Here is a 12,702-nt window from a genome sequence, read left to right on the forward strand (position 1 = left end):
GCAAAGCTAATTTTTCAGCAGCATTTACTCCAGGCTTCAGTGTCACATGATCCTTCAGAAATCATTCTAACATCCTGATCCTGAAACATTTTTAATATCATCATATTATCAATGTTGAAAACAGTTGTGCTGCTTAATATTTTTATGTAAAGTTCAAATGAACAACATTTATTTGAATTAGAAATATTGAAATATTTAGAATAAAAAAAAAAGAAGTCAATATACTATATAAACATTTGCAAGACACATAAAGGTACAGTTGCAAAATAGTTTCATTAAATGGCCAGAAAGTGTGGAAATTAGTCTTGTAAACTGATTTTAATGCAAGAAACCTGAAGTACCATTGCTGATTATAAATATGGCAAAAGTGTAGAATTTGTCCTCTTTAATGCATAATCATCAAAGAGAAAACAAATGATCTGATCATGAGTGAGTGAAGACATGAATAAAACATATTTGTAACAGTAAATTAGTTCAGCGTGACTACAAAATGTGTTGCACAAAGTAGCGCTTCATGCATCATTGATGATGATTAAGGAAACTTTTGGAAAGAACATTACAGTGGAAATTGTATTCAAGAACATTTGGGACTGAATGATTATCTTAATTTGCGTCAGAGAACATTTCACAGTAAAAGCATTATATACAAATCTGTCGTACTAATGTGGGAAATATCATTTGAAATATATTATTATCAGAATCCAGCAGGGATAGGAAGCAACGGTAAAGAAGCAGATGATCTAAATGAAAAAACAAGCATGCCTGTTATTCCTGAGAGAACCTGAGAATTTTGTGTAACTGACTTTAAATGCTCTCCTCCCACAAATTTTGCATCTGAAAAATGCATAAGCCTATGTAATAAGGTCAGTTGCAAAAATAACTGTTTATTTCTGTTTGTTTATTTATTTATAGAGCACTTCTCAGGCTTCACAGTAGCTCTAAAGTGCTGTACATCACAAGTTAAGATAATGTAAAAAGAAGGACCTAATTAAAACAAGACAACAATAACATCAATGATAAATAAACCTATTAAAAATTTAGAATGCCAGAGAAAACTGGTATGACTTTAAGCAGCACTTGAAGGAACTTAACGTAAGGGATGCTCTACCTCGAAAGGTGGGCTGTTCCATAATCTTGGGCCAGCGACAGCAAAAGCGCGGTCACCCTTAGATTTAAGACGCACTCTTGGGATCGTTAATAGTAATTTATTTGAGGATCTCAGCGTTTTTTTTTGCATTATATGGTATAATGAGCTCTACCAAATATTCTGGCGCTATTCCATGTAATGCCTTAAAAACATAAGTCAAGACTTTGTATTGGATCATGTAATGCACTGGTAACCAGCCTAATGAGAATAACAGTGGGGTAACATTATCAGACTTCTTAGCTTTCATGAGCATTCTAGCAGCGGAATTTTGTACTAGCTGGAGACGTGCAATGTGAGTCTGACAGGTCCCGGAATAATTAGCATTACAATAATCGAAACGGGAATCAATGAAAGCATGGACGACTTTTTCTAAGACACTAGTTGAAAGGAATGATTTTAATTTTGCTATTGCCCTGAAATAAAATAAAAAAACAATTCAGAACTATATTATTTATTTGATTATCAAATTTTAACGAGGAATCAAAAATGACTCCCAAATTCTTTACTCTGTCCTGTAGATAACAAGCCCAAGGGCCTAGTATGTCACTTTCAGCCTTGCTAAAAACTGTGCGACCAAAAATCATAATTTCTGTTTTGCTTTCATTCAACTGAACAAGATTATCAGCCAACCAATCTTTCACTTCATCCAGACACCTACGAAGTGTTACACAGGAATCATTACAATTAGGTCTTAAAGGCAAATCTGCGTGTCGTCTGCGTATTGGTGATTAGAAATACCTTATTTTTTTATCCTTCTCAATGGGGGCATATATAATGAGAACAAAACAGGGCCCAATATGGACCCTTGGGGTACCCCACTGGTAAGATGTGCAGAATATAAAAAACAATTGCCAACCTTTACTGTAAAATATCTTTGCTTTAAATAAGATGCAAACCATGTATAAACTGTTCCTTGGATTCCGACAAAGTGCTTTAGCCGGTTCGAATGATCAACGGTATCAAATGCTGCTGAAAGATCCGATAGAATTAAAGCAGCATGATTCCCTGCATCGCTTATAAGTAAGAGATCATTCACTACCCGTAGGAGTGCTGACTCAGTACTATGTCTACACCTAAAGCCAGACTAGAATTTATCTAAGATATTATTCTTAGTTAAAAAAAAGCACTTAGTTGTCTCAAGACAGCTTTTTCCAATATTTTAGATAGGATGGGAAGTTTTGATATTGGACGGTAATTTGACAGGTCATAACCGTCCAGATTACCTGTATCCATGCCTTTTCATCTCTAATGTTTCACTGTGTGTCTTTAGAAAATGCTAAAAGAGGGTTTGTGTTGGGGAAAGCTGTTAGTAAATCTAACCCCAAAACTATTAATGTTTTCGGTAATTGAAATAAACCTGAGGTCAAATAAAATCTAAATATTAGAAGAAAAACCTGAAAAAAATTATAAATATATGAGCTGAAGTTGAATTAAAAATTACTAAAAGTAAAATTAAAATAAATTAAAGCAATATAGAAATATTTTTTTAAATCATAAAAATTAACAAAAGGATCAAATAAATTTACTAAAATTAAAATGAAAACTGAAAAGGCTTTCATCTATAATATTGCAATTTAATATTGATTTCTGTTGGTTCATATACACATTTTTGTTTGCAGAAAATGCAAAGCTTGAAATACATACTCTGGATTTCTAATTGACCTTATCCAAAGTTAAAGACTAAACTGAAAAAGGCTGAGCTAAAGAAAGACTCACCTGTCCCTGCCCCGAGCCGCACACCACCCAGGAAGACGTTACTGGCGAAGGGCTCTCTGTCCCACACTGTCAGCTCCAGACACACGCTGTCCAGATCGCTGTGCTGCAGGCCGCAGTATGTGAAGGTGTGATTCCAGCGTGGATTTACGGTGCGCTTCACCACGGCGGTCTTGTGCTTTGTGCTTTTCTTGTCATCAGGCAGCAGGTATCTGGTTTGCAAGAAGAAAAGGATTGTAAGTGTGAGTTTGTAAAGTAGGAGTTTGTGTTAGAGTTTGTGGGAGTTTACAAAGTGTACTGTATATGGAGAAAAAATTAACTCACCCTTTAACAAACGGGTCAGAGGACCCTCCTTTGACGGCTGTCAGGTTTTTTGCCTCCTTAACCAGCAGCTCCACCATTCCTCCTTTAGGAAGAGTGATGTTCTTCTTCTTTCCTTTTAGAAATCCTTTTTTCACTAAGAAACAAAAAGTGAGCTTGATTAAATGCCAGTAATATATACAGAGAGCTTCTAGGAGCTCAACGTTTTCTATTTGAATAGAAAAATAAAAATAAAAATTGCTTTGGAAATTTCAAAGCAATCTCATGTTGTTGTTGTGAAAATGATTAGATAGTAGATAGATATAGATATTATTAGATATCCTAGCATGGATAGATGAAATGTTTCTAAATTTACATTATGCATTTTTAATTTATCATTTACATTAATTGGTTGCTTTTATATAAGTTTACTGTATAAATATTCTACTTTTTATTGTATTTAACATGTTTAAAACAAAGTGATTTATAAGTAGCAAAAACAAAGACATTTTCAATAAATAATTAATATATTACTATTAATAATCATAATAACTTATTCTTCCATGGAATAGTTAACAAATCTAACTGTAAGCTGTTTATGACTGATAGGCAACATCATAATTATAAACCACTCCATAAATAAATGAGTGCCATATTAATATTCAGTAATGTGCTGTCATAAAAGTCATATGTATTAACAACAATGAAAAGGTGGAGAAATAATATCATTTCTAATTTTAAATCATACCTTGCACTTGGTCCAGAGGCAGGGAGACATTTCTCTCTGCAGGAATGTACTTCAAAACCACCGTCAGTTCTCCTTTGTAGTGTATCACTGAGTCCACATAAGACTCATTCTGACACAAACACACACATTTCAGTATCACACTTATCCATGTCAACACACTCCTCTTTATGTTTGTGTGTGTTCAGCTCAGCTCACCCTGGGCTGTAGAGCGAACCACTCCTCTATCTGCGTTTCAAACTCCCAGGAGTCAAAGGTCAGCTCCGTCTCCCCCAGGAAGTTGTTGTGTCCAAAACGATCATGATGCCACACAGAAACCTGCAGTGTGCGCATCTCCAGCTGAGAGTGACTGACCACGTACTACCCAGAGGGACAGAGACAGATTAGAGCCTTTAAATCAATATCTCATCGCTCTCAATACAAAACCTTTGTAAGGCAGACATGAACGTCCTCTTACCCTCAGGTTTTCATTGAACACTGGGTTAGTGGTGTTGCTTTTGATGCTGGTTTTCCTCTTGCTTTGACGGGACTTGTCTGGCAGGAGATATGTTTTAACATAGCTGCAAACACACACACACAATACCAAAATGTCTGCTTTTGTACAATACCAGCCTCCGACACCTTTGTATCGATATTTTTAATTGATACAACAAATAAACAACTTTATACAAGTTATGTAATGAATCTAGAGCGGTCAAGGACTACAATAATTCAATGTCAATAATTAGTGATTCATCTTATAGTTATTGAGTTAAATCATTTGGTTCCTTTTTAATGACAGAAAACAAAAAGTGTTTGTGAACAACTAATTTTGTGCTTAATGCACTTTAATTGTGTGGAAGTAGTGCTGAAGTTCAACTAAATATATACTGAAGTATATTTGATTGTGTTAAAAGAACTATTACAAGTATACTTATGGTACATTTTAAATATCTTGCATTTAAAGACAGATAATATTCAAAAATCATACAATCCTCATCACAATCCTTTCGATTTTTTGTGTCGATTTATTTAGATGAGAATATGAATGGATACTGGACTGAGGTGCATTTCTGTACCATTTAAAACAACTTTAATATTACTAAAGTAAAAGAAGGCTTCCGGAGGACACTGATAAAATTAACATGAAAGGAGTAGTTCACCCAAAAATAAACATAAAAATGACAAAAATGTGTCCTTGTTTCCATACTCATCTTCTAATGTGAGGAACAGACTGAAATTTAAGTCATTAAATTACCAATAATTATCTTGAAAATTAACTATGTTTTCCATTAATTTAAATAAAATAATATTTAAAAAAAACGAATGAAAATGAGAAATGCTACTTTAGCCACTAATTGAAATAAAATACCTTTAAGTTGATATACTAAAAGGAACAGACTGAAGTTTAAATGATTCAGTTACCAATAATTATCCTGAAAATCAGCTATTAAAATGTTTTTTCATTAATTGAAATAAAATAATATATAATTATTTGATGAAAAACAAAAACTGAACTGCTACCTTGGCCACTAACTGAAATAAAATAACTTTAAGTTGATGTACTAAAATTGCTAACATTAAAACCATAATAAAAAAGGAAAATACATAGCTAAATAGAATTTAAAAAATCCAATAAAAATGACAAAAGCACATAACTAAGCTACTAAAACTTAAAATTAAAATGAAAACTAAAATTATGAAAATAAAAGCTAATGCATTATTATTATAAATACTATAATAGTATAAAAATAATACTATAATAACACTGCTTGTGGGTAAATAACAACAGAATTTAAATTTTTGGGTGAACTATCCCTTTAAATGAATTAATAAAATAATTGAGATAAATCTAATGTTAATATATTGACATCCCAAATGCAGAGATGCTCTGCCAGGGCTCAAAGTGAAGTCTATAGCGGTGAGTGTGTGTGTGGCCTTACGCATCCGTGCGCTGTCTCCTCTCATCCCCGGTTGCTAGGCAGCGGCACTCGCGGACGAGCACGTTGAGTGCCCCTGTTTTATAGCTGTAAGAGATGTTGAGCAGGATCTCCCCGGAAACCCGCACGTTGCCATAGTCCCCCGTCTCACTGTACACGCTCATCATACTGTTGATGCTGGTCTGAATAGCAAACATAAGCAGAGTCTTTGGGGGTGCATCTTTCACAAGCTTGTGTTTGAGTGTATGCCTGACTCTTCAGTGGTACAGAAAGGCAAGAGAGAGAGAAACTGAAGCCAACAGAGCAACAGACAGACACACATCTGCACTCAAACACACACCGAACACTCACAGTGTCAGCATCTGAGTCAGGTACATTAAGGAAACCCCACTTTCTCTCCGAGGCAGGTGTGGAAGACTAGAATAAGACATGAGAGAGAAAGAGAGAAGAGACGATTGATAGCAGGAAAAAAAAAGAAAGCAGAAAAGTAGAATAAGAAAAACATAGATAATATGACAGGAGACAGATTGCTGGAGTCTGGAAGGAGCTTTTTTCACATTTGATTATTTGTAGATGTCACAGTCCAAAAATGAACACTGTGCCGTATTTACTCACCCTTATGTAATTTCAAACCCATCTGACCTTTTTTCTTCCATAAAGGGAGTGTTTTAGCAGAACATTCACACAGCTCTTTTCTAGTGATGCACTGAAATTTAGACAACTGAAAATACTCAAACAGCAAAAACTTATTTTGAACAGTGGTGTTTAATTAGCACTTCTCAGAAGATGTGTTTTAACCATGTCAGTGTCTATTTGGTGCACAAAACATGGATAAACTACAACAGATAAATGTGTTTTAAAATTTGTTTGGCAGTTTTCGTTTTTCAGCTAAATGAAAACTTTCATTTCTGTTTCTGTGTTACGTAAAAAATAAATAAAAATAAAATTACGCATCACTACTCCATTCCATATAATAACATTGAATGGGAACTGGAGCTGAATGCCTCCAAAAATGACAAGTCCATAGGTCTTTTGAAGCCATACAATAGATGTAAATTCTGGCACAATACATCTTTACAAGGCACATTCGAATTTACATGAAGACTTGTAAGATTTGAAAGCTATGGCACAGAGCAAGATTAGTTAAAAAGTACCGTAATATATTTAGAATACATTTATTTCATACTAAGTAAAGTTCAAATCTTATTTTCTTTACTGACATATTGTATCAGTGTATAATCCGTGTATCATTCGATCATTCGTTTTTTTTATTTAATATTGAAAGTAGAAAAATGAGAAAATGGCTCCTTTTTCGTTTTTTCCCTAAAAATGAAAAACGAGAATTCAGCTTAAATTTTCGTTTTTCGTTCATAGGTGGAAAAATGAATAAACAGCTTGAATATTCAATTTCTACATGTGGGCGGGAATTAAACGCCCCTTTCTGCTGATTGGTCAACCGAAGATCAAACCGTGCCATCATCAGTTCTTCCGCAGTATCACACAGCAGAATAATAGTCCTCCACTGCTGCAGTTGTATGGATTCTTAACACATTTATTGCAACTACATTTCATCTTTTTTCATCAAACAAACAGGCTAATGAATAGCTCGACACAACCGGGGCAGAGTCTAGACAGGGTTTTCTTCTGTGTAGATATAAATTATATTTCAAAAGGATATGCACTTGTGCGCAGCGTGAGCTACAATGCAAGATTTTCATAAAATATAATAACTTGCCATTTCGTTTTTTTCCTCACCAAACCCTCAGTATACGTTCAGAATGCTTGGAATATACGCCACGAAATGCATAAGATTATTTTATGACATATGTATCCGCTTAAAAAAAAAAATAAAGTCACCATTCTCTGCCATTAAATTGACAAGCCCGAGCAGGACATTGCGATGTTGCGAAATTGCGATGGGTTAAATAAACTCATAAGCAGACAGATGCGACTACAGTCAAGCGCAGACCAGTATTGAAGTGCACAGGAAATAAGCAGCAGTCATATTTAAAGCAGTTTAAATTAATATTGAGTACTGATTGATGTTCACTTGGATTTTTCCCCCATCGAGGGAACTTAATACTCTGTCATTAGATGAGCTATTCATTTAGTCTGCTTGTTGAGAAAAATATGAAATTGATCAAATGGGTTATTAATCTGTACAACTGCAGCAGCAGAGGACTATTATTCTGCTGCGTGATACTGCGGAAGAACCGATGACAGCACGGTTTGATCTTCGGCTGACCAATCAGCAGAAAGGGGCGTTTAATTCCCGCCCACATGTAGAAATCGAATATTCAAGCTGTTTATTAATTTTTCCACCCATGAACGAAAAAGGAAAATTTAAGCTGAATTCTTCTTTTTTCCAAAAAACGAAAATACGAAAAAGGAACCGTTTTCTCATTTTTCTACTTTCAATATTAAATCAAAAAACGAATGATCGAATGATACACGGATTGTGTATCATTCGTTCATGAATTTTTTGGTTTAGCCTAATATTGAAAGTAGAAAAATAAAAAAACCGGCTCCTTTTTCATTTTTTTCCCCAAAAAACGAAAAACGAGAATTCAGCTTAAATTTTTATTTTTCGTTCAGGGGTAGAAAAATTTATAAACAGCTTGAATATTTGATTTCTACATGTGGGCGGGAATTAAACACCCCTTTCTGCTGATTGGTCAGCCGAAGATCAAACCGTGCAGTCATCAGTTCTTCCGCAGTATCATGCAGCAGAATAATAGTCCTCCGCTGCTGCAATTGTACAGATTCTTAATGCATTTATTGCAACTACATCTCATCATTTTTCATCACACAAACAGACTAATGCATAACTCGACACAACTCGTAGTCTAGACAGTGCTTTCTTCTGTGGAGACCAGCGGTTCTTAAAGTGATAGGGGGTCCGCGAAATAATTTGCCTACCGTATTTTACAGACTGTAAAGTCGCTTTTTTATCATGATACATACTGTGATTTATTCCAAAGTGACTTATATGATGCATTTAAATGTCAAATAATCTAAATGAAGCCTTTTAAAAGACAAGTATTCGCTGTGGTTCATGTTTGTGGCATGCGCCAGAAAGATGCTCAAGGAGACAGAGACGCGCTAAAGCAGCGCATTCTTTGTTCTCTTTATTTTACAAAGGCATGACATTTTGTAGTTATTTTGAATGAAACGCTACACAAATAAAAATATACATTTTACCATATGACTCTTTAATGACTTAAAGTTATTTCCCCTCGATGGGGAAAAAAATCCAAGTGAACATCAATCAGTACTCAATATTAATTTAAACTGCTTTAATTATGACTGCTGCTTATTTCCTGTGCACTTCAATACTGGTCTGCGCTTGACTGTAGTCGCGTCTGTCTGCTTATTGAGTTTATTTAACCTATCGCAATTTATTGGAACTGTGTGAACTAGAGAAAATTAAAAAAAAAAAAATGGAAAAGGAGCCCTTTTCTAATTTTTCTAATTTCAATATAAAATTAAAAAAAACTAATGATACACAGATTATATCGCTCCAGACTTACTGATTTAAAAATTATAATTAAACTTTATTTGGAGTACTACTTGTGTACAATGCACATTTCTTAATACAGTATTAAGCCTAAAGTATGTTCTAATGTGTCTATTGATGAGGACTGTATGAATTTTGAATAATATCAGTTTTTAAATGCAAGATATTTAGTTGGACTTTAGCACTACTTCTGCACAATTAAAGTGCATTAAGTACAAAATTAGTTGTAACAATTTAGCAGACTTAAAGTATACCATTTTAGTATACTAAAAGTACAATTGCAGGGTATTTTTATTAAGTACATAAAAATGTACTTGTAGTAAAGTTAGCATGAAATAAATGCATTTAAAATACATAGTGTATTTATATTTCACTAGGGAAATATCGCATTGAAATGTATTATATTTGGAATATATCACAAGAGTTAAGGTGTATATACTGATTTAACGTGCTTTGTCATTATGTGGAGCTTGACCACCCCAGTCGCCATTGACTTTCACGGTGTCAAAGAGCTGCATTAATATTCTTCAAAACGGCATCTTTTGTGTTCAACAAAAGAATATCATGTAGGTTTCTAATGACATGAGGGTGAGTAAATAATGACAGAACCTTTATTCTGTGAAAATATGACTGTGTAGTTGCTAGTTTTTTACTTTTTTCTTGTGTTCCCTCTTCATTCCGCACCCTTCACATCTGACTCATCTAGCTATTAGAGACTGTGCCTGAGCTACGAGTTATGTCAGCTGTTTTGAAAGAGACCACTTGTCTTCTTGTTTGCCTGAATTATCTCTCTTTGTTGTATCTTAATGCACCACCTGCATCTGTATGTGTGGCCAAGAACCGAGAAATATGACAATGATGCACTTTCAGTAGTTATTGCATGTTTCATTTATGCTAAATTGTGTGTATATGAGATTGGGCGATAAAAAATTCACGTGTGGGTCTGCCAGGTGAGTCAACAAATTAAGCGATCCAATGTAACTGGATATTTTGCCAGAAGGAGGAAATGCTAATATCCATAAGGTATGAGCTGGAACAAGTTTGAGAGCGTATGGTGTACATTAACATCAGAAAAAGTAGGTAAAGAGTTGGATTTCTGGCTCCCCTGCCATAAGGCACACAAATAAAAGTCTAAACGGAGTACACACAAGCAAAACACAGAAAGAGGAACAAGTAGGCTACATATTTTGTTTCAGTCAGACATCTGCACAAAGCCAGCAAACACAAATTGCAGCAAAGCACCTGTGATTATGGTGTTTTTGTGTGTGTGTTTCTGTGCAAATCCTTATACCACTGATTGCGCGCTGCAGACGCTCCGGTTGGTTTTATAGTGTGCTGATAACACTGCATCGATGTCCTCATCCGAGTCCTAAAGCACAAACACTTCCTTCAGCGAATATTACATTGAAAACAGCACTGATTTCCTTTACACCATCACTTCACTCTGTGATATGATATCAGAAAAATCACATTACAGAAGGCTGTCTCTTATCATTTTAACTCCCTGTCTGGAAATCATATCCTGCACACAGGAAAAAATGATTGTAAGTGAGAAGTGGTTTAAGAGACTGTCTGAAAGCTACCACATCGTTCAGGCCTGGAACTGAGCGGCATCGACTAATCAGAGGGTCTTCACTGAACCCCTCACCAGGATTACTGAGGTCCACCTCAGAGCGACTGCGATCTGTGAAGAGAGGAAGATGCTGTGATTAACCAAATTTCTGGCTATTTTATATTTTATAATACTTCTAAAGACACAGTGAAGTCCAAAATTCTGAGATCAGTATTGAAAAAGTATTTTTTTTTTTACTATATTAACATCATTTGAGATTAACTGAAATATTAAAACAAATTTCAGAATGATTTAGTATGTTCATGTAAACCCTGATGATCATGTTCTCCACTCTAGCATGATTTGATCCAAAGAGTGGAAGCAAGAGCATCGGACAGTTTGTGCAGTAATGCTAACATGGACTAAAACAGCGTTTCTCAAACGGGGGTCGAGGCCCACTAAAGGGGGCCTCAAGAAGACTTCAAATAAACAATAAGACAATAAGAAAAAAACATGCTAATACAAGTAAAAAGATGTTATTTGAAAGAACAGGGTTCTCACTATATTGAAAAACTTGGATAAATGAGGCAGCCTAATTAGTGTGAAAAAAAAGTGTTATTTCTAGACCTGTAGACGTCATGCAAATTAATAACAGTGTAACTCCACAGGTAGTTTCATATATTTTATAAATATACATTTATCTAGTTATGCCAAGCTCTAAAATATTTTATCCTGTAGAAGTAAAAAAAAAATCATTATCCAGTAAATCACAAACAACTCAAAATATAATGGGGTCTTTAAATACTGTTGTGGACAATGGGAGGACTTAAGAGTCAAAAAGGTTGAGAATCACTGTTCTAAAAATGCTTGTTTTATTAGTGACCTAAAGTGCAGAATCTTAACAGAGCAATAGCGCAGAATCTTAAACATGTCTACACATACGTATTTCTCTATTATAAAACGGATAGTTCCGGTCCTTGATTCTGATTGGTTTAGCCGCATTCTAAGCTGTTGTAAATTACACTACAAACATACACCTTTGTTTACTTCTGTATGTTGCGTGGCTTCCTTTCTGAGGAACTACATTGTTTGGTGGAAGAATACTGTTTTTATTTGCTCTGTTTTATTCTGTGAAACCTTACTACCAGCGTCGGCGCCCCGGGGGGGTGGGGGGTGGGGCACCCGGTCACCTCAGTCACTATGCCCCCTCACCTCTGGTGCCGTCTCCGTAGTGGGCACCCTGATTTTAGTCGGTGAGGCAAGGTACTGCCCTGGGAAGGTTTCCCAGGCTGTTAAATACACAGATTAAAAGCGAAATATTTTAATTTCGGTTCGTTCTTAGCAAAAAAAGTTTTTTTTTTCGTTCAAGTTATGCAGAGCGAAATAAGAACGGTGCTGCATTTAGAAAGAATTCTTATTAACTTTGCTATTATTCTTGAATTTTCAAACTGGTAACACTTTGCACTTTCGAATTATGCCTTTACTGTATGACCAAAAATGACGGAGTAGTCTATTTGATGTTTCAGCTGTTTGATCGCGCCGGCGCCTCACGCGCACACTAAGCTACTGCATTCATTGGAAACAGCGCATCTGTTCACCGTGCTGTTCAGCGTGAGACCCGCTCCACTGTGGCATATTTTTGCTCATTATGATATTTTTCCGTCGATACTGGAACACTACAAAGCTACAAAGCCTATTTTACCTAATAAGGCTAATAGTTTAGCTTCAGCTACATCTCGAATATGGACACATTTGCCTGAGAGACTGAGAGAAGTAAGCCCAACTTTACCTTACGTTTCTTTATAAATT

The 12,702-nt window shown here is 35.2% G+C and overlaps 1 protein-coding gene across 2 annotated transcripts in view; it reads right to left on the reverse strand.

Annotated features, from left to right (window-relative positions):
• Positions 1-12,702, reverse strand: part of sytl5 (synaptotagmin-like 5) — a 28,317-nt gene that overhangs the window by 1,574 nt on the left and 14,041 nt on the right. The window contains exons 8-16 of one of the 2 annotated variants that reach the window (XM_016237967.1): positions 10,925-11,025; positions 10,633-10,710; positions 6,176-6,241; positions 5,828-6,006; positions 4,363-4,465; positions 4,104-4,265; positions 3,909-4,017; positions 3,185-3,317; positions 2,864-3,072 (exon numbers count right to left, since the gene is read on the reverse strand). In XM_016237967.1, coding sequence (XP_016093453.1) covers positions 2,864-3,072; positions 3,185-3,317; positions 3,909-4,017; positions 4,104-4,265; positions 4,363-4,465; positions 5,828-6,006; positions 6,176-6,241; positions 10,633-10,710; positions 10,925-11,025 — 1,140 coding nt within the window. The remainder of the gene's footprint in view (positions 1-2,863; positions 3,073-3,184; positions 3,318-3,908; positions 4,018-4,103; positions 4,266-4,362; positions 4,466-5,827; positions 6,007-6,175; positions 6,242-10,632; positions 10,711-10,924; positions 11,026-12,702) is intronic. The other variant, XM_016237968.1, reaches the window with a different exon arrangement.

The sequence above is a fragment of the Sinocyclocheilus grahami genome, unplaced genomic scaffold (genome assembly GCF_001515645.1).
Source record: "Sinocyclocheilus grahami isolate Dianchi unplaced genomic scaffold, SAMN03320097.WGS_v1.1 scaffold527.1, whole genome shotgun sequence".
Classification (NCBI taxonomy): domain Eukaryota; kingdom Metazoa; phylum Chordata; class Actinopteri; order Cypriniformes; family Cyprinidae; genus Sinocyclocheilus; species Sinocyclocheilus grahami.